Here is a 22,331-nt window from a genome sequence, read left to right as displayed (position 1 = left end):
TCCTATTTGAATTTCGGAAGCGGTGCCATCATAATAATATGATTTTGGAATACATCCAAATTAAGTGATATATTATTTTAAAGTAGAATATATTTATTTTAGAGTAGAATATATTAAAATATTTATGTGTTAAAAGGTGAATATATTTTTGAATAGTTATATATAAATTAATTTTTCTTTATTAATAAGAAAAATGTAAAATTTTATTGACTAATACAATTCATGCAACATATATTAAAATATATTGATAAGATTTTTTACCTTTAAATATGATATCTTTAATATTTTTTTGGCTAAATTACATCCGTGGTCCCTTAACTTAATTTCAGGTAACGTTTTAGTCATTTATCTTTTTTTTTTTTCCGACTTGGTCCTTTATTTTAATTTTAAGTGACAATTTGATATTTTATGTTTTAAAATTTCAACAATGTTATCCTTTTTTATACAAAAATTCAAAAAAAAAATTCAATCAAAACTCATAAAATTAATTATATTCTTCAATATAATACAAATTTCATCAAATTCGTAACGCAAATCTTCAAATAAACTCATATTTTCATACTTTATTTGATATTGTTATGAATAAAGGACTAAATCGGGAAAAAAAAGATAAAGGACTAAAACGTTACCTGAAATTAAGTTAAGAGACCACAAATGTAATTTAGCCTATTTTTTTCTACTTACAATTAAGTGTTCCTTCCAATGTACATTTAACTATAATATGTTCTTCATTTTATATGATTTATATTAGTTTTGAAACATTATATTTTTAAAAGTTATGTACTTTTTGACATTTTTTATTTTACAAATGAATCATGAAAATTATTTTATGTAAAAAATTGGTTAACATCATACTAATTAGGTGTATAGCTAAAGAGGAAAGTCCATTTCAATGAAAATTCATAAAGATTCACAAAAAAGGTGTATAGTTTTGACTAGTAGTTGGATTTGAGTGTATACATAAGACTTTTTAGGATAAAAATTACACTCCTTCTCTAAGTTTTAGTCAAGAAATAGTTAATGTCATCTTATTCAAAGTAATTGGCATTACAGTATGACTATGTATACACCAACCTGAAAGTAAATTGCTCAACTTGGCAGTAAAAAATGAACAACTTCACATGTCTCTCAAAATTTTCTTTATATAGTCTAAGAGTTTATATATAATTTAGTAGAGAATAATTCTTGTGTGGACACAAGCAGTGGCAGATCTTGCCTAAAATATTAAGGGGAGCAACAAGTATTAACTAAAATATTATAATTAAAATTCATAAAAATCATATAGTTTTTTTTAGAACTTTACACAATTCATGCATAATCGACGAGTTGGGAACATTAGAGTTTCAATTAATACAAGTTTTTAGAGTTTCAATTAATACAAGTTTTTAGAGTTTCACACAATTCAATCAAATAAAATATATTGGCTTTACAACTTTCATCTTTGTCGAAAACTTTCTTCTTGAAAAGTGCATCAATTTTCTTATGTTTAAACATCATATCACTCCTAAAAAAAATACACAAATTAGCTACACAATGCATTCAGATAAATAGTTCACAATTATCAAGGTTATAACTCACATTCACAAAGTAAAACAGTTCACAAATTCATAATTGCACATCCACACTACACTAATATAAAAAATAGTAAACAATTCACAATCACAATTCACACCATAAAGTTCACAATTCCAATTCTCACACTAAAACTATTCCCAATTCACAAAGTCACAAATACAATTCACATACTGCTACTAGTTCACAATCTTAAACTAAAACAATTCACAATTAGCAAACAATAGAAGAAGAAAAGAGTTAGAACTTGAAAAATATAAGAAGTAGATTGAGATAGTATGAGGATCAAGACTAACATGTGATGTTATCTATGAGGACTAAGACCAAGAGGCGACGCCAACGGCTGGCCGTTGTTACTGCAAAATGAGACGGAGAAGTAGAGAGAGACGGACATCGACGGCGCTGGACGCAGAGGAAGGAGACTGCAAAATGGAGATGAAAAAGAAATATGTGTCGCGTGTATGCTCTAGAGAAGGGGCTAAGACGGAGAAACGAACGTCACGTGGAAAACATTGTGTGGAGACTGGTCAACGACCATGAACGAGAGGCTGAGATGGGGAGACAAGAGAAAGTGAGGGAGCAGGGAATAAGGAAAATAAGATAGAATAGAGTAGCAGTAGAGAATTGAGAGGATGGAGAGACTAAAAGGAATAGAGGTCATGTCAAATGAAATGAGTTTCTCCAAATCCTAAGAATTTAGGGATATTTTAGTAACTTATCACTATTATTTTAGTATAAAAAATAAATATAGGGGATATCGTGGCCCCTGCCGGCTCTAAGAAGATTTGTCACTAGACACAATATTTTTATACACATATAAGAAAAAATGTAAAATAATAATAATAAAATAACATATAATTTTAAAATAATTAAAAATATATAATTTTTGTGTGTGACCAAATAGTGTGTCCAAATTCTTTTGTCTGGACAAGAATTTCTCCTTAGTAGAACGGTTTGTCATCATGACTTAAAAAATTAATAAATTTAATTATGTTAAGATGGATAACTTTTAGTAAAAAAAACTTTGCTGATAAACTGTAAGTTGTAAAAATGAAATGTAAATTTTTGAAGAATTGATATTGTGCATACGTGTATTTTTGAAATGGTGGTGAATTTGAAAAATTCACCATAATTTTATTTAACCTTTAAATGGTAGCTTTTGCTAAAATCGATGTAGCTTTGTAATTTTGTCAATCCAAACATGTATTAAATGACAATGTGTAAATATAGCTGATAGATATATATGAAAGAAATACTACAAAACAAAATATAAATTTCTTGAAGTAATAATAATAATAATAATAATAATAATAATAATAATAATAATAATAATAATAATAATAATAATAAACTAAAATAATAGTAATACTTTTTAGATAAAAAAAATATTATTTACACATAACTTTCATGTCAAATAAAAATATATACAGAACAATAGTTGGTGTGAACTTTGTATTTAAACGTCAAGTAAATATTGTAACTTCAAACAAATTTGATATCTAGTCTTTTGGATATAGAGCAATTTCAATTACTTTAACTGTTGTTCCATCTAAATAATTATAATGTGAAATAAAATTTCTAAATAATTATTTGTCATTGTCAACAAATATCAAGAGTGGGTTACAAAAAATTATTGGCAAGAAGGTTTAAGACATAGAAAATTTCGAGTACTGAAATGGTTAAAAGTTAATGAAATAGTTAGAAGTTATTCATTTCTAAACAAATATCTTTAGTATTCTTCATATTTATTTTATTTTGATTATGATATGTAATTTTTTTAATTATAAAAGAAAAAAATGTTGCAAAGGACGCATAATATCTTAGAAAAAATCCTCATTTTCTATATAAGGTCTTAAACAATAATGACAACGGAGGAACAATGTTACTGAAACAGTTGTGAACTTGAACCAAACACAAGAGAGTGACTTGAACCAAACACAAGAGAGTGATTGAAAATCAATGAATGAATCTTTATGTGTGATAAACAATGCATTGAAGATATGAGTGGTTTTTTATTTTTCGTATGAGTTACTAAAATGAAATGTTTGATAAACAATCAGAGTCTTTAAATGTATTGATTAGAATTGAATTTGCTAAAGGTATAAAATAATAGTACTTGAATGACCAAGTGAAATAATTTGCTTTATATTATATATTGGTGAAACAAAATAGAATGCAAGCAAAATATTATAGAAATAGTATGTTTTGAAAGGTGGTTCATCAAAAAAATTATAAGTTGACATATTTTAAAATATATAGAATACATATAGACGAGTTATCGCCGATAAAATTCGAAACTCTATTTTAATATATTATAATAGATAGAAATTATATTAGAAACGTAGTTGGTTGGGTTTATTAACATTTACCAAACTGAATGTGCCAGAGATTTTGTCTCTAATATTAGTAATTAGCAACAATTTGGCATAATAATTTGTCTCTAATATTAGTAATTTCTATTTATTTTTTGGTGGGATAGCAAAATTACACTACAGTAATGTAGGAGTTTGTGGTTTTTTCTTTTTAATTTAGTTTTGATTTATGCAAGCTTAGAGTTTATTTTTGAAACGGTTTTTATCTTTTATTTTTTAGTATTGACTTTTTTTTTCTTTCTGGATTTAATGATGAAGATGATAGTGAAAATTGTTATGGGTTTTTTGGAAAAAAAAAAAATTAACAAGACATTCAAATAAATGCTGATGTGCCTTTCCACCTAAGCATTTTATAATAATAAAAAAAGGATAACTTGTACACATTTAAAAAGATAAATGATTTATATGAAAAAAAATAAAAAATAAAAAATAAAAGATCTAAGTATTACTGTTAAATAAAATAAAGGAATTATAGTGTAATTTTGGCTAATAAAAATGAAATTTGATCAATGGAAGTAATTATACAAAAATTATAACATTGTATTAGCTAGAGGTGGGGAACAGTCAGTTTCGGTTGGATACGGGTCAAAACTGACAATCCACCACTAACGGAATGCTATATTGTAAGAACCATCTCCGACCGTTTTTGTCAGCGAGTTCGTTCGACGTCGGGTTCGTCGAATGTCGGTTGTGTCGGATGGGTTGTTACGGGTTTGAGGTTTCAAATAATAGAAATTCGTCCAAATTTTAGAATATTATAGATGGAAAGAAGAAATAGAGAACCCAACGAATGACAATAAGAAAGTCGACTGTCTAGATGTGGATAAACATTTTGCTTTGAAAAAAAATTATTTAAACGAGTTTTTTTAGAGACAAACTAAACGACTATAGCAAAAGAAATTATAGATTTAATATATTTATGAAACAATGAATAGAGTGAAGTGACAAGTCTCTAAAAGCATTTGATTACTCCAATTAATTTTGTACTATTTTGTCAGTCATCCCTATTAAACTAATAACATAAAATGGAAAAGTTGTCATTCTCGGTCGGTGTCGAATACTATTGGATTGAAATTTACAGACCGGACCCGACCGAATGCATCCGTTTGTACTTGATTTTTTTCCTTTTGTTATCCGACTATCCATGTAAACCCGACCGTTTGGCAAAAATTGAACTCGGTTTGCGCAGTTTCGGGTGAGTCACGGTTTTTTGTCCACCCCTAGTATCAGCTGGCTCTCCATCATAGATGTGACTCTTTGCTTGGATTCATGTTTACCTTAGCTGACATCATCCATGTCGCTTGTGTTTTGATTGTTGTTGGTTGCTTATCCACCACAAATGTTTATTCAAAATGTGTAAAAAAAACATTACCAAAACGAAGAATATGTCCATGATTATCTGATGTTTGCATTTTGAAAGAAAAACTTATTCTGCAATCGACGACTGTATTCAACAAACTTCCTTTTCCCTGTTCAAAATCGAGTTGGGGACTTTGCATTATTCAAGAATAATAATATTACATTGGTTACAGATGCTGAAATTAAGAACTCTGGTAAATTGAAAATATGCAGTTCCTACATCTAGATGATCATTTATCAGCCACTGTATTGTCTGAAGCATTGTTGAGGTAGGAAATTACAAGATCAGCTGCTTTGCAACCTGAGGCTATCGCTCTGCCAACTGAGAGTCCACCTCTGTGGTTACCTGCCAAATTGATCATTCATTAGTAGCAGAAATATTTAGAATTCAATGTTTTGTTGCTTATATGCTCACATCACATTCTGTGAAATATTCTAACCTGAAGAATCAGATGAAAGAGGTCTTCACTGAAACTTAGCATTCATAACTATGCACCAGTGGCCTCATGCCCTCATCTGACCTCAAGTGGCTCCATGCACTTACACAGTATCATGTTGACTTAGACGGAGCCACTGGTACACTAGTGAGTTGTGAATGCAAGCAAAGTTTGACTTAAAGAATAGGTTGCATTATAGTTACCGGTTAGCTTATTGTGGTAACATGACTTACCTGCCTAAAAATGTTACGAACACACCGTTTGACACTCTTCAACCAATTATTGGCTGAAATTCATGTAAGTCCCGCTAATTTATGTATATCGTATTTCTATATTGGAGGATCTGTTTTAAAAAATAGAGGGACCCATATGATTTCAGCCAACAATAAAGAGCATAGAAAATAGAGCGAATTGCTAGCACTCCTCTTTATGTGCCAATCACAGCTATTTGTATTTGAAGCGTTGTCATAAGAGCATACCTGCATAGAAAAATCCGGGAAGACCTTTTTCCATCTTGTCAATTGCTTCAAGAACTAATCCATAGTTATGACCATACAAAGGAAAGCCTTTACTCCAGTAGAAATGGCTGCAATTGAGTATTATTAGAATATAAAAGTAGAGAAAGTATTGCAAATAAATGGATCAAGATCCTCTAAATATAATGTGGAGATTTTGACCCTTTTTAATATTAAGAAGTTGAGGGTTTAGGAATTTGAATAAATTAGAGAGAGGTTGGTTAAGGGTGGACGTTCGAAACATGACAGAAAAAATCATGAGAAGATCCGCTTCCAAAATAAATTGATGACATACTTGACAAATGTGGGCTCCCCTTCTGCTCCCAACAACTTTCTCAGGTCAGAAGTGACAATTTTCTTGAGCTCGTCACTACAATAAAATAAGTAAATGATCAAATTAGTAAAGAAAAGGTGCTAAAGAAAAGTCAACAAGAGAGTGACAGCATATACGGTTTTTGGAAATATCTGTTGTCACTTCAACGTGTCTATTGCCACTCCTATTTAATTAACTTCTGTATAATTTATCTAAACTATTCGTTTGATTTTTTGGATAAAAATTAGTCGGATGAGAGTGACAATTGACAAGCATAGGGAATGCAATAGATACATATATATGGTTGTGTAAAGTATATGATTACAAGATACAATCAGAATATAACAGTATAAGTTACGTTGACGCTTGAGCGAGTTCCCTGTTTCGAGTTCCCCCTATGAAGGTAGTATAGAGATGCAAATCACTGGGAGCCCGATCTGGAAACATCATAGAGGAAAAAAGTGTACCTATTGTGCAAAATAAGTCAGCAGTTGTGCCAGAAATAGTTTGACCTATTTTAGTTTTCTTGAGTCATAGATTTTTGGAAGCATTACCAAGGGTTTTAAAACCATTTTGTTCCTCTTTTGAAGGAACAAGAACTCCAAATCCTTCTAGAGGTCTCTTCACATTCTCCTTTTTAAAGGTGGTAATTAAGACTGAGAGTGGCAAATAGGTCACCTGCAATAGGGGTTGATGTGTTGTTAAAAAAAGAACTCGAACATGTTTTGTTATGATCCTTAATGATAAATATTGCTCAAACTCAACCATTCAATCCACACAGATTTTACAAGGCTATGGCTTTTTTTTATGATCCTTACCAAGCAGTAATGGTGCGAGAAGAGCATGAGATGTCATATAAATTTAATCAAATGACATTTGAAGTACAACAATTGAAATTTTGGTATACCTCAGGAAAAAAATTAAGTGTGAAGGGGGTTCCCCTTTTTGTGATCTGGATGTCTTTGACATTACCTAGAGGAGCCTGTATTATTATAAAAAAAAAAAACACATCAAAAGTTATCAGCAGAAGCAATAAAACATTGCGAGACGAGAATGTCTCTCTGTTTCGAAATAAGAATTCAGAAACCAAGTCAACAAAAGGCTCATAACGTGCTTCCTGAAAGAAAAAAAATGTAGTAGAATCATGCAATCTTTGATTTTCTTTTCTTGCTTAAGTAATGCAGAAGAAAAGTCAGTGGAGCTGTTGGAAGCCTATGCATATTAAAAAGAAAAACAATTGGGGGACATAAACTTAACCTAATATTATTTTTGTTTTGTTATTGAAGAAAGTAAAAGACAAAATACTTTCTTATTTTATTATTACAGCCCTAAGCTGTTTATATAGGAAAAGAAATTACAATAGTAAAACTGAGTAATAATGACAGAATAAAAATAAACATAATAATATAAAATAAAAGAGAATAAAATCTAATTTCTCTCGATTCTTCAACACCCCCCCTCAAGTTGGTGCATAGATATCTGTCATGCCCAACTTGGCTATAAGTCGCTCAAAATTGGGTCTTGCCAAACTTTTTGTCAAGATATCAGCAGTTTGCTGATTGGAAGTCACAAATGACAGACATATAACTCCAGCATCAATTTTTTCTTTTATGAAATGGCGGTCAATCTCAATATGCTTGGTTCTATCATGTTGTACAGGGTTGTGAGCTATACTTATTGCTGCTTTGCTATCACAGAACAATTTTAAGGGTGAGTCAACTTTCATTTTCAGTTCGTCCAAGAGTTTACGAATCCATAAAAGTTCACAAATTCCTTGAGCCATAGCTCTGAATTCAGCTTCTGCACTGCTTCGAGCAACAACCCCTTGTTTCTTACTTCTCCAAGTAACTAAATTTCCCCAAACATAGGCACAATATCCAGTGGTGGATTTTCTATCAGTAATTGATCCTGCCCAATCAGCATCTGTAAATATAGAGACTTCTCTGTCATTAGTTTTCTTGAAGCACAAACCCTTTCCAGGATTGGATTTCAAGTACCTTAAGATTCGATAAACTGCCTCCAAGTGTTCTTCATAGGGAGAATGCATGAATTGACTTACAACACTCACAGAGAAAGCGATGTCAGGTCTAGTGTGGGCTAGATAAATAAGTTTGCCGACTAACCTCTGATATCTTCCAATCTCAACAGGAACACTGCCTTTCTCCCAAAGTTTAGCATTTAATTCCATAGGAGTATCTGCTGGTCTACACCCACTCATCCCAGTTTCTTCCAAGAGATCTAGGATGTATTTTCTTTGAGAAACAACAATTCCCTTCTTTGAGCGAACAACTTCCATACCAAGAAAATATTTAAGCGCGCCTAAATCTTTGATCTCAAATTCTTTAGTCAAATTTTTCTTCAATCTTTCCATCTCAACAATGTCATCTCCTGTGAGAATAATATCATCTACATATACAATTAAAATTGAAATTTTACCAACATTAGAGAACTTCATGAACAAAGTATAGTCTGATTGTCCCTGCATATATCCTTGCCTTTTGACCGACTGAGTGAATTTTTCAAACCAAGCCCTTGGAGATTGCTTGAGACCATAAAGGGATTTTTGAAGTTTGCACACATTTGAACCAAATTTATCTTCAAAGCCAGGTGGGCTATCCATGTATACTTCCTCCTCCAAATCACCATTCAGAAAAGCATTCTTTACATCAAGTTGGTTAAGAGACCAATCTAAATTCACTGCCAAGGACAAGAGAACTCTAATAGTGTTTAATTTGGCAACGGGAGCAAAAGTCTCTGAGTAATCAATGCCATATGTCTGAGTAAACCCTTTAGCAACCAAGCGTGCCTTGTATCTTTCAACTGTGTTATCAGAATTATATTTCACAGTAAATACCCATTTACAGCCAACAGTATTCTTTCCTGTAGGTAATGTCATGACTCTCCAAGTTTGATTCTTCTCAAGAGCTCTCATCTCCTCAAGAACAGCTTCTTTCCACTTTGGAATTTTTAGAGCCTCCTGTATATTTTTTGGAATTTCTACAGTAGACAACTTAGAGGTAAATGCAGCAAATGAAGAAGACAATTTTGAGTATGACACATAATTAGACAAAGGATATTTAGTGCATGATCTAATAGGTTTTCTAATTGCAATAGGAAGGTCTAAATCAGGATACTCGACATGACTCTTAAGAATAGAAGAAGACTTACATGTATCAAGATGATGTGTTGGATTATCTATTGGTTCAGAATCTTGGAAGGGTCGGAGAATGGGTCCTTCATTTCTCTGTTTATGGTTTCTTCTTTCAAAGACATTTCCCTTCCAAGTAGGGTCAATTGTAGTAAACCTGCTTTGTGTCTCTTTATCTGAGTCATTATGTTGTGGCATTTCAGGTGGTCCTTTATTATTATTGAGATCAAGAATTTGATCATTGTGATTTTCATTTGAAATTGTCGCCCCCGAATCTGTCGAAACCTCATTCATAAGTGGATTGAGTTTCAATATGGATTCTTGGGCATTTTCTTTTGGTGCATCAATATAAGTCTCAGAATTTTGTGACAACACTATATCACTTAAAGTAATGATGTTTTCAAAAGTAAAAGATGAATCTTCCTTAAAATTTCCCCCCTGAAGATGAATGTCACTAAAAAATGGTTGATTTTCAACAAAAGTAACATCCATGGTTACAAAAATTCTTTTTGATTTTGGTTCAAAACACCGATACCCCTTCTGAGTTGGAGAGTAACCGGTAAACACACATTTTATTGCTCGTGGATCGAGTTTGTCAAGGTGTTTATGTTCATGAACAAAAGCAGTGCAACCAAAAACTTTTAGTGGCAAATCAGCAGAGACACTAGTCAAAGGAAAATAATTTCGAAAAACATCAAGAGGTGTATGAAAATCTAAAACTTTAGATGGCATTCGATTGATTAAATATGATGCAGTTAAAACAGCTTCACCCCACAAATATTTTGGAACCTTATTTGCAAATAGTAAAGCTCTAGCAACCTCAAGAAGATGCCTATTCTTTCTCTCTGCAATTCCATTTTGTTGGGGTGTATTAACACAAGAACTTTGATGAACAACCCCATTTGCAAGAAAAAAATCGGACAAAAGTATATTAAAATATTCTTTACCATTGTCACTTCTGAAGACTTGAATATTTGTTTGGTATTGAGTGTGCACCATTTTAAAGAAATTTTTGACAACCTGTCCAACTTCCGATTTTTCTTTCAATAAATAAACCCAACAAATTCTAGTATGATCATCAATAAAAGTTATAAACCATTTTTTATTAGAAAATGTGTTTATTCTATTAGGACCCCAAACATCACTATGAATAACTGCAAACGGTTTTGATTGTTTATATGGTTGTGCAGAAAAAGAAGAACGGTGATGTTTAGCAAATTCACAAGTTTCACAATGAAATAAAGATGGATCCTTCTTAGAAAATAATTTAGGAAACAAATGTTTCAAATACGGAAAACTAGGATGTCCTAACCGTAAATGCCATAACATAATATCATCATTATTAGAAGAAACAAAAATAGATTCAAAGCAGGTACTTGTTTTTTGTTGGTCTTTGAAGTCGAGTCCATTGTCAAGATAATAGAGTCCTCCACTCTCCTTAGCATTGCCAATCATCTTCCCCGTGCTCAAATCCTTAAAAGTGCAATGAGAATGAAAGAAGTTAGCTTGACAATTTATATCCTTTGTTAATTTAGTAATGGATAATAGATTACATGATAAATTAGGAACATGTAAGACATCTTTTAAGGTTAACTTAGGTGACAGAATAACAGAACCTTTCCCTGCAATGGCTGAAAGAGAGCCATCTGCAATTTTAATTTTGTGGTTACCTGCACAAGGGCTATAAGAAGAAAATAGACTCGACTCCCCAGTCATATGATCAGTAGCACCAGAATCAATAATCCAAGTATGGCTGGGAGTGACACTAAGTAGAGCAGTATTTGGAAAATTACCTCTCTGAGCTATAGAGCAAGAAGAAGTTTGAGACTCAAGAAGTTTGTACAATTGATCTAACTGTTCCTTGGTGAAAGGAGATGGGCTTGAAGGAGACTGCTTCTCTTGATCAGATGCCTCGGACTTCATCAAGTCGCTTATTAAGCCCAACCAAGAACATGAATACACGGTCGTTCTCCTGTCTCTTAAGAAACAAAACATTGTCCTCACAACACTTCCAATGATCATCATAGCAGAGATCCAATTCTTGCCATAGTGTCATCAACTCATTGTAATAGGTAGTGACATCTCTATCTCCTTGTTTGGTATGCCACAATCGTGATTTGAGATCGAAAATTTGAGAAGAATTCTGAATATCAGAATATGTTTCTTTGACAGCCTCCCAAACTTCCTTGGCAGTAGGCAAAAACATAAAAGGTTTTTTGATTGTTGATTCCATATTACTAAGCAACCAAGCAATAATAACAGAGTTCTCAGATTTCCAAAACCTGTATTTTGGATCAGTTGTGGCAGGCATTTGCACCTCTCCTGTTAGGAAACCATATATTCCCTTACCGTCTAAAATCAATCTTGCGGTTTGGGACCATTCGACATAATTTTTTCCATTTAGTTTCTGGATTTCAACCTTGAGGGCATTAGAAGTTCCCTCATGGCCAAAAAAGTTGCAAGAACCATTCTGGCTGCTTAGGCCGCTGCCACTGCCACTTATGGCGCTGTCTAAATTGTCAGGGTTGTTGACTACATCTGATTTTTTTGCCAAACCATCGTCATTGTCGCCGCTACCCATAAGGGCTACCTTCCATGGGGTATTGTGTGCCATTAGCTTTAGCTCAGTTGGTTAGAACGCCAAACCCTAATGGTTGTGGAAAGGTTTACAGAACCCTAACCAGAGCTCTTGATACCATGAAGAAAGTAAAAGACAAAATACTTTCATATTTTATTATTACAGCCTTAAGCTGTTTATATAGGAAAAGAAATTACAATAGTAAAACTGAGTAATAATGACAGAATAAAAATAAACATAATAATATAAAATAAAAGAGAATAAATCTAATTTCTCTCGATTCTTCAACAGTTATATTTAGCTAAAAAATAATAAAGCAAGTGTTTGACAAAATTATATGTCAATTAGGTCAAATTGGCTCTTGTTGTGAGGGGCAACTGTAATGCCTCATTATGAATTTGTTGTTTCTCTATAATTACATTTTTTCACAATTTCTTTTTGGTCTTCTAATCTTTACCTATTTAAAAGTTACTTGTCCAAGTGTACTTTTTTTATTTTTTATTTTTAAACCAACTATGACTTTTGTCATAAATATTTATCAATTTAAAACTATTTATGCTATATTAAGGAGTTGTTAAAAAAAAGCTTTATTTTGAGATGTGTGTAGTCACATTAGCATTGATCTGCAGGACTAGCACACAACCGTCAAAAGAGCTATTCACATATAAAGCAATATCAGGTAATAAGTCACATTAGCATTAGTATACAGTAACTTGAAGGATCCCACAAAACAAATTATCTCTTTTTACATGCCTCATAGCAACCCACAGCCTTGAGAAAAAAATTCACTTCCCATTTGAATTTTGATTCAACTATTTTGTGAATGTCTAACAAGAAGCCGTAAGAGAGTATGCTATTGTTTTGTTTTTGAAACTGTCAAAAGAAAAAGCACAATTGTAACGACAATGCACGTATTTTATTTTGCTTTGGCCTTTCTTAATTATTTTGATCTGAAATTCAGACTTTGCATCAAACCTGCATGAACACACGTACAAGCCAGGTCTTTCCCTGACTCTGTTCCCTTGTTTGTTATATTAACACACTCATGCATAATTTGCTGTATTCAGGAAAAGAACAAAATGGAAAAAGAAGTGAGACCATACTAACCGTCATAATTACTGCATCAACATCTTGTGTTGTTAGGTTAGAAGCACAAGTAATAGACCAATTTTCCGATGGAGAACTTCCATTATGACTGTAAGCTAGTGTCAAAACCTTTGCATTTAATTTAAGGTTGTCTTTGCCAAGCTCTTTGCACAACGTATCAGTCAATGTCTGTGCTGGATACAGTTAAGCAAACGAGATTAAAGATATGAATTAATAAGATAAATAAAATATTCAAAGGGTAGGTAGCTCTAATCAAGCACAGGACATGGTTTTCCTCGAAGAAAAATATTTTCACAATGATTCAATACCTGCATCCCGCCCTGAAAAGAAAATGAACCACGCTGGTGCTTGCTTTTTCTCGGTGCATCTTTAGTTTCTCCTGTTTTGTCCCTTTTGCCAAATAAGTTGGATTGTAAAGCCCCACCTATAATGGAGCCAAACCTGAAACATAGAGGATCCACCATATAGCAACCAAGAAACAATAAAAAAGAATGATATCTTACATTTCTAGGGACACTCTAATAGGCCTATAACTCATGGGTAGGAGAGAAAAAGGCTCTATAAACCCAATGATGAGGATGAACCTATTCGGTTGAGAAGAGAGGGAGGAGAATAAATTCAGTTGAGAAAAGAGAGAGAGGGGGATAGAAACCAGAATTTTAATGGAAGAAAAGAGTATATTATTTCTGGAAAACAGAAATTACTGGGTCATTGAACCTACTGGGCTTAAGTGTCCTATCAGAGGGAATAACAGAAAGTACATGTGGCAATTAGAGAGTGTGGCAGAGATATGGAACCATTTTCTATATAAGAGGAGAGGTCAGTGTAGCGGCATCTGAGTATGATGGAACCCGGGAATTCAGAAGCAGAATTTAAGTACGGAAGTAGATCAAACAATGGAAATAGAATGTATTCAATTGATGAAGAAAGAAAAAATGGTAGAAGGGAAGAATCCAAATCAACCCCAGAGCCAAGCTCCTCAGAGAAGGAGAACTCTCTCTCTTCCTAACCATAATGGTTCCCTCTAATATGCTTCCATCCCCATCACAATTCACACCTCACTATTTATACTACTAAGGCATAACAAACCTGCCAACTAATCAGCCTCCCTCACTCTTTATTTACCATATATCCTTACCACACTCTATTACTTTATACCTCTTTTCCTTATCAACCCTCACTCAGGTCTCTATCAGAGTCTTAGCAAGTGCGGAATTTGGGATATTGGTTGAGAATAGGAGTTGATTAGTTCTCAGAACAAAGGCTATTCTTCTTTTATTTTCCAATTTCTTCTTTAAGCTTGTAACAGAGGTTTCTTCCTCACAATATTAAGAGTATTTTCATATTCATATCGGTTCAGCTTACCTATCAATTTCTGATACCTAACAGACTCCCCCTACAACTGCTATACTTCAATTTTAATTGCTTGGCTCCATAAGAATAAGCTATGCAGAATGCTAAAATGTATAGGGAGCTCCATGAGCAAAACTTATTTTTTACAGATATCAAGTGAAAATATCAACCGAAGAAAACTAAGACTGAAAATGGAAGTCCATCAGCTATATTAATTTTAGAGTACTATAAGAAAGTTGCAAGGTATACCTTTTCTCCAAATTCCATAGCTCTGGGAAAGAATGGCGCATCTGTTTGAAATATATGAAAGGTAATTAAAGACAAAAAGCAAAACGTTAGGGCAACTAAAAGTATTTTTTAGCCTACTAACTGATCTATTTCATTTATGTATGTAATTTATCTGGTAGACGCTACCAGTTTTCTGTACTAGAGAAGGATATTCCTATCTTCCTATTGCATAGATTTCCTCTTTCCACCGTGAATGAAGAAAAACATTAGCAGGTGAATCACAAAGAGGAGAATAAGAAATCATCCAAGTCAAAAAATAAGAATGTGGCAAGGTTCCCCAACCACTTCAGTTTTGAGATAGCAACTCACTTGAAGCAGTCATGAGCAGAAAACCAGAGAGGCAATAAAAACAGCTCTATCCTAAATCAAGTTTAGGGACAAAGGAACTGACTTTAAAGATGAAAGATCATTGGAATACATGAAAGGACGAGGGGGAAAGAGGACACTGAATAATATTATGATGTTATTGTACTGTCATGGTACAATTACAAAACACAAACCTAATATCTTATTTGTACTAATATTTTAAGTTAATACTAGAGTATCACAAAGAATACAAGCCTTGCATAATAATTAATTACATTCCAAGAATTATAAGGACAAAGCAGTATAGCAGTGCAAAGTCAGTCAGTTCTAAAATTCTTTTCCTCTAACCTGTAGGGTCAATTTGCCATGTTCATTAATTGAGATTAACATCTTATATGAATTTCCAATCTTAATACAAAACTAAAATTTATATTTAAAATTGATACATCTAATTTAATACCAAATATAGTAGAAACATTTAATTTTGAGAATTAACTCACAGAAAGAGATTCAGGATCTGCTGCACTTGTACCGCCAACAAAAGGATCAATGAGATAGTCCACAACCTTCAAATAATTTTGATATCAGAAAGAAGTATTAAATACTTTGATCAAAATAATAAATACTATAAAAAGATATATTATGATCTTTGTATTTATTTTATAGGCATTTCATGTCGTATTTATCATGTAAATAGGAATAATCTCTCGTTATATTTTGCTTATTGCCTAAATAAATAATATTATGTCTCTGTTTTCTCTCATTGAACATGGTACCTAGACTGTCCTTACTTAGTGAACCCACTATCTTTGAGTGATAATTTTTTTCCCACAAACCGTGTTCCAACTCTGGTTTGTCCTTTCTTCTTCACTATGATCTCAATCCAACACTTCTACACTTTTTTGGTTTTTTGCTCAGCCGCTGTCAGCAGCCCCTGTTTCCAGCCGAGCACCACACCATCAAAATAGCAGTCCAGATCAGCCAAAACTCAGAAACCCACCTCAATTTTTTCACTCATACGCTCCCATGCACGTCTCAAAGCTTCTGCATACAGCGATCATCACTAGCGTGTGATACTCGTTTGCATGCATATGGCAATTTATGTCCCTTGGTCATTGTGTTCTTGATTCAGGTCCATTTGACCATATCTCTAGTAAAAAGGCTCTTCTCTTCTCTCTTTCTATGTCTGGTTATTTACCTAAAGTAACTTCAGCTAATGGTGCTCAAACTCAATCCCAAGGAATTAGGATTGTGCATCCACTCCCTTCTCTAACAGTCAAGTATGTCCTTTATAATCCTGGGTGTCTTTAATTTTCTTTCAATTAATCAGTTAACTCGTCATAATGATTGTTTGATTACTCGTACTAAAGACATCATTATTCTGCTGGACTAGAGTTCAAAACTGGAACTTGGTGCCAAATATGAGTCTAATAGCCTTAACCAATTATCCACCCTATCTCGTGTTTGTTTTGCCACAGATTTTCCTCTTACATACATGCTCAATTAGGTCTGGTAAATTCCAGAAGTCAGTGTCGAGCCTCTCCAAGTTATCTGATTTTCCTTTGCGAGCTGTGTCAACTAGGAAACACACTCGTAGTCAGTTCACTAATCAAGTCAAAAAACGAGCTTCTTCCTTTTTTGCTTTAGTTCACTCTGATATTTGGAGTCCGTCTCATACTATTCTATGTTTGGGTCTAAATATCCTTTTATCAATGACTTTTCACATTGTACAAGATTATTTTTCATGAAAAATAGGTCAGAATTTTTCTTCAGCTTCGAGCACTTTTATCAAGAAATTAAAACTTGGTTTGGAGTTTCCATACACTATTTACCTTCTGAAAATGCTTGTGAATATCTATCGAGCAATTTCAAATATTTATGGCTTCTAAGGGCATTCTTCACCAAACATCTTAGGCTCATACACCTCAATAAAATAGGGTTGTCAAACGCAAGAATCGGCACCTTATTGAAACCACTCAAACTCAAGTCTGTTATATTATAAATTGCACGCCATCATCTGTACTTGATAAAAAATACCTTACTCAGTCCTTTTCTCCCATATCCCTATTCATTCACTTCTACCTTGTATCTTTAGATCTACATGTTTTGTTCACAACCTCTATTGGTTTTGACAAACTTTCAACTTGATCTCTCAAGTTCTTCTTTCAATTTTATCATCAGTCTAAAAAAGACTACCGTTGATTTTCCTCAACTCTTCAAGTTACCGTATATCAACCGATGATAACTTTTTTTTAAATTTGTACCTTACTTTGAGTTGATCCATTTGTCTCATGCGCCCTTTCCTATAGTAATCCTTGATCCTCCTACTATTGTCCTCTTGAGTCTGTCCCACCAAAGACCCCACTTGGGGACGAACACTAGACCTTTGTCGCAACTTTAAACTTATCACTGTCGCTATCAACGTATTGGGAAATAATAGCAATTTGATCAAATTTCACTATGCTATAGCGTTGCTGTAGCCTCTATTTGACAACAATGTCGTGAGGCTGACAACTCTATTTACTATTGCCATTCGTCCAAATAGTGTATCTATCTTATTGTTTATGTCGATGATATGGATACAATTGGTAGTGATCAACATGGCATACCCTAGTTGATACAACATCTTTCATAGACCGAAGACCTTGACAAGTTCTGTTATTTATTGGGCATCAAAGCAACTTATTCTAAGGATTGCATATAATAGTGATTTCACAGAGAAAATATGCAATGGATATTCTTGAAAAAACAAGATTATTGAATGTCAAACCTGTTCACACTTCTATGGATCAAAACATCAAACTTCTACCTAATAAGGGAGAGTCATTGTCTGATTTAGGATGATACAAGAGGTTGGTTGAGAATTTAAAGTCTATGTGTTCAGACATTTCTTTTGTAGACAATGTGGTATGTGGCTCTTAAATTCCCCTTGTTAAGACTATTGGCAAGGAAAAGGTCTCGTTTATGGAGACAATAGACATACTCAAATAGTTGGTCACTCAAATGTTAATTGGGCAGACTCATCCATTGTGTGCTTAATGAAGGTAACTTGATATCCTAAAAAAACAAGAAACAAATTGTAGTTGCAAGAATTAATGCAGAAGCCAAATACATGGTCATGGCATTAGTGAGTTGTGAACTTATTTGTTTGAAAATAAACAGTTAGTCAAAGAGCTTTAGTTTGGAGTCAATGTAAATGACACTAATATGTGATAATCAAACAACATTGCATATTATGTTTGATCAAACCTATTGAAATATATTTTCATTTCATCAAGTAAAATATTGCATCAGGAGACATCACCACAAGTTTTTTCAACTATAATGATCAATTGGCAAATGCATTCACCCAACCCTTAAGAGGTCCTCAAATCTATTGTTTTTGTGACAAGCTCGATCCATATGATTTATATGCTCTACCTTGAGAGGCAGTGTTAAAAATATATTATAATATCTCCTATATTTATTTTGTATTTGTTGTCTTTGAACCTACATAAAATGCACTATGTTGTGTTGTTGGAACACACAATTTCACAATATTATGTCTCATTTTCTCTAATTAAACAAATACAATGATGGAAAATGTATGTACTTTGCACTGTAAGCATACAACATAATAGTCACAAGCAGAAAAAAGTCAAATGTGTGATGGCAAGTAATGGGACATATACCTCTTTCCCAAAATGACGTTCAAAGAATCTGCTAACACTGTGAGAAAGAAAACCGAAAGAATGTTAAAGCTATCGCTTTTACACAATAGTAAAATATAATATAATTTAGACAGAGCAAAGCTTTGTAGAACTAGCTGGGTTCGAATATCGAGGTTTATTGAACCTTTCTTCAGAATTTTCATCACACACGGTAGAGGAGTCACTTCTTTTCCACATAAATGGTTCAAAAATGACGCGAATCTGCAAATTTAGAAAGGTCAGTGTGCAAGCTATCTTTTATCAGCAGGATTAATAAATAGTAATTAGTAGCAATATCTAGGAGACGAAATCAACACCACAAACATAATTAAAAAAAGAATATGAAAAGTATAAGCAATAGAGCATGATAATAATAAAATTTGAATTTGAAGTTTTTCATCAACTTCCATGAGTAATCTCATTCCAGATTCCCGAGTCTTAGAACTTGGGTGCTGATGTTGTCTGTTGCACCATGTATATGATTCTGCTGCTATTTCCAGACCACAATTAAATATTACAATATGGTTCAAAGTCGGTGACGTCACCGATAGGGGAAAAACCTCTCTTGTCCATGCAATAGGGTGGTGGTTGGGATAGAGACAGGGGTGGGGATAGAGATAGGGGTTGGTGCAATGGGGAGATTAATGACCTCTAGAGAGAAACATTGTGACTGACCAGAATCATTGAAATCTTCTATAGTAGGGGGAAAGAAGGGGCGAGTCTCAAAGAAAATGACATCGGCAAAGATGAAGTACCGTCGAAGATTTGGGAAATAGCACCGATAACCTTTTTGCAGACGAGAATAGCCGATAAAAAGACACTTAAGTAGACGGTGACATGACGGTCGACATTAGGTGAAAAAGAAAAAGTTGCTGAAAAATCACCAAAAGTTGGAAATAATCTCGGAATGTGCCTTAAGACCCTGAGCGACGGTCGGCATTGAAAAACTGGTGGCCGAAAGTATGTCATGTGCGGTGCTGGTGGAGGCGTGTGGGTCTAATGCATGGATGAAGAGGCGGTACGTGGAGGCGTGTGCGGCAGAGTATGGCGGCACAAAAAATGTCACCGTGCTCGCCAGAAGATTGTGCGGCGGTCTGTGGTGCTTCTAGATGGTGGGTCTCACTAGAACAGTACGGACGCAGCTGGAGCAGTACACGCACATAATTTTGAAGGAAAAAACAAAGAAGTTATGGCACAGTTGCAAAAAGGAGAGCAGTCCTAGGATGAACCACTACTGATACCATGTAAAGATATGTAATTTCTATATTTCTTGTGTGTCTAAAACAAGATCACACACAATCTATTTATATTGAGGCTACAATAATTACATTCAAAGTCTAAGAACTTGTATTGACTAGGAATACTAACAATGAACCTAGGAAGTTATACAGTCAAGGAATAATAAACTCATACTTTGAATTCTAACGTATCCCAAATCGGAAACCTTTGGAAAAAGTTATAATGGGAAGGCAAAATGTTGTACATTGCAAAGGAGTGTTTGAGGAGTGTGTGACTGTAAGCATGTTTAAGTCACATTAATCAAATAGAAAGCATTTCATGACTATAAAAGAAAAAATTACTAAAGGTCAAAAAGCTGGAAGATCCTTAGACACGTGAGAAAGAAACCTTTGATTGTGCAGAAAGCAGTTTGCTCTTCAGTAGTGCAGCAGGATTTGCGGGTACCTAATTTCAATATGTTACCACATTTCATATTTATTGTGAGACAAAAATTGCTATAAAATTTGAAATCCTATTTCCAAAGTCCAATTAATTCGAAATTAAAATTAAAAACAGATTTATGAAATAAGTTACTAGCAAGACATACCAGAAGTGGCATCCCATTTTTCACAATATAGCGCTTATGCTGTGACAATGGCTGTAACAACAAACCAAATATCAATCTTAGAAGCAGAACAAATATGTAATCACCAATATTCCTAAAATTCCAAAATGCAACAACAAAGTCCATAATATTATAATTCAATTCAAAGAGCTAAGGCTCAAGCAGCTCAAAGGATTAGTCATCAGGCAAAAATAAATAAGAGAAACATATGGTCTCTCTAATACTATGTTCCTGCACACAAAGTTCTTACATATTGTTGTTTTTCTTGAAGTCCAAGAGCATCAATCAAGCTTTTAACCTCTGCTTCATTTTCAGTCTGCAAAAAGAGGACAAAAAAGTAAGAACTTATTATGTTACTATGTTAGAAGCATGTATCAAATAAAGGGTAAATTAAAAATAACCCCCATAATTCATTTTTAATATTTATACATGAAGTTTATTTTTCCACACGTATCCCCCTGAAGTTTGGGTTAGATTTTGAAAAATATTAAATTTTGTTAGTTTCACATCTTTTAGGTCACGTGCGAAGCATGATCATTCAAAAGTAGAAAGTTGGTAGCTTGTAGGGTAGCATGACTCACTCCAAGCCTACCTTTGGGATGTCTAGACCTACAGAATTTAATATATTTTAACACATTTCAGGAGAGTTATGTATTAAATTTGAAAAACATTGGGTGGGTTACCCATAACTTTCCCAAAACTAAATTCAACTTGTTAGAAATCCTCCTCCTCTAACGTGAAGATGTTCATGAAAATAAAGTGCACATGAATGTTATTGATGAAAACATCAATGGTTTGGAATTGAAATTTCAGAGTACAAACCATTAGATATATGATCCAAAATTCTTGGATTTGTTACAAAGATACACTCTGAACTGAATTTTTCATCAACATTTACTTACATGTACTGTAAATTTTAAAAACTATGTACATGTACAGACATAATAGCAAACTTACCATTGTATTAGCTCCCTCGTCCCAAACTAGCCCATCTCGAGAAACAGTTCTTAACCTCCCTCCAGCTCTTCCTTCAGCTTCAAACACAGTTACATCTAGCCCATGTGATTTCAATTTGTAAGCCGCAGCAAGCCCACTTGATACCATGAAACAAAGTTAGACAGTGCCAATGTCATGAATATTTAGAATCTCAAATACATCAATGGTTATAATGTGCATCATGGAGGACAAAAGCAACAAAAGTCCTTCAAGTATTATATAAAGCTTACGAACAATCATCCTATTTCAGCCAAATAGCATTCATAAAATATAATAACACATACAAATTGATGAGCTGATGTTTATTGAGTATCCAATCGTATAAAATAGAAGGAAGAACATGGATAGATGCATGATATAGAATGGGAATTCTCAATTATGGTATAGAGGAAGTAAAGGGAGCTAACCGAACGGAAAGCCGTCAAGAGGGGATTGGGCTAAAGATACTGGGAATA

At 33.5% G+C, this 22,331-nt stretch overlaps 1 protein-coding gene across 1 annotated transcript in view; it reads right to left on the bottom strand.

Annotated features, from left to right (window-relative positions):
* Positions 1-5,389: 5,389 nt before the first annotated feature.
* Positions 5,390-22,331, bottom strand: part of LOC101499361 (protoporphyrinogen oxidase 2) — an 18,442-nt gene continuing 1,500 nt past the window's right edge. Inside the window, exons 3-18 of the mRNA XM_004515375.4 lie at positions 21,838-21,973; positions 21,131-21,196; positions 20,863-20,913; positions 20,664-20,720; positions 19,183-19,259; positions 19,020-19,056; positions 15,849-15,914; positions 15,004-15,044; positions 13,710-13,842; positions 13,402-13,569; positions 7,476-7,550; positions 7,123-7,246; positions 6,927-7,035; positions 6,551-6,625; positions 6,220-6,326; positions 5,390-5,649 (exon numbers count right to left, since the gene is read on the bottom strand). Coding sequence (XP_004515432.1) covers positions 5,534-5,649; positions 6,220-6,326; positions 6,551-6,625; positions 6,927-7,035; positions 7,123-7,246; positions 7,476-7,550; positions 13,402-13,569; positions 13,710-13,842; positions 15,004-15,044; positions 15,849-15,914; positions 19,020-19,056; positions 19,183-19,259; positions 20,664-20,720; positions 20,863-20,913; positions 21,131-21,196; positions 21,838-21,973 — 1,438 coding nt within the window. The 3' untranslated portion in view covers positions 5,390-5,533. The remainder of the gene's footprint in view (positions 5,650-6,219; positions 6,327-6,550; positions 6,626-6,926; positions 7,036-7,122; positions 7,247-7,475; positions 7,551-13,401; positions 13,570-13,709; positions 13,843-15,003; positions 15,045-15,848; positions 15,915-19,019; positions 19,057-19,182; positions 19,260-20,663; positions 20,721-20,862; positions 20,914-21,130; positions 21,197-21,837; positions 21,974-22,331) is intronic.

Source organism: Cicer arietinum, chromosome 3 (assembly GCF_000331145.2).
Source record: "Cicer arietinum cultivar CDC Frontier isolate Library 1 chromosome 3, Cicar.CDCFrontier_v2.0, whole genome shotgun sequence".
Lineage (NCBI taxonomy): Eukaryota > Viridiplantae > Streptophyta > Magnoliopsida > Fabales > Fabaceae > Cicer > Cicer arietinum.
Note: the sequence above shows the minus strand (reverse complement) of the source record. Positions and strands in the feature narration are given on the sequence as shown.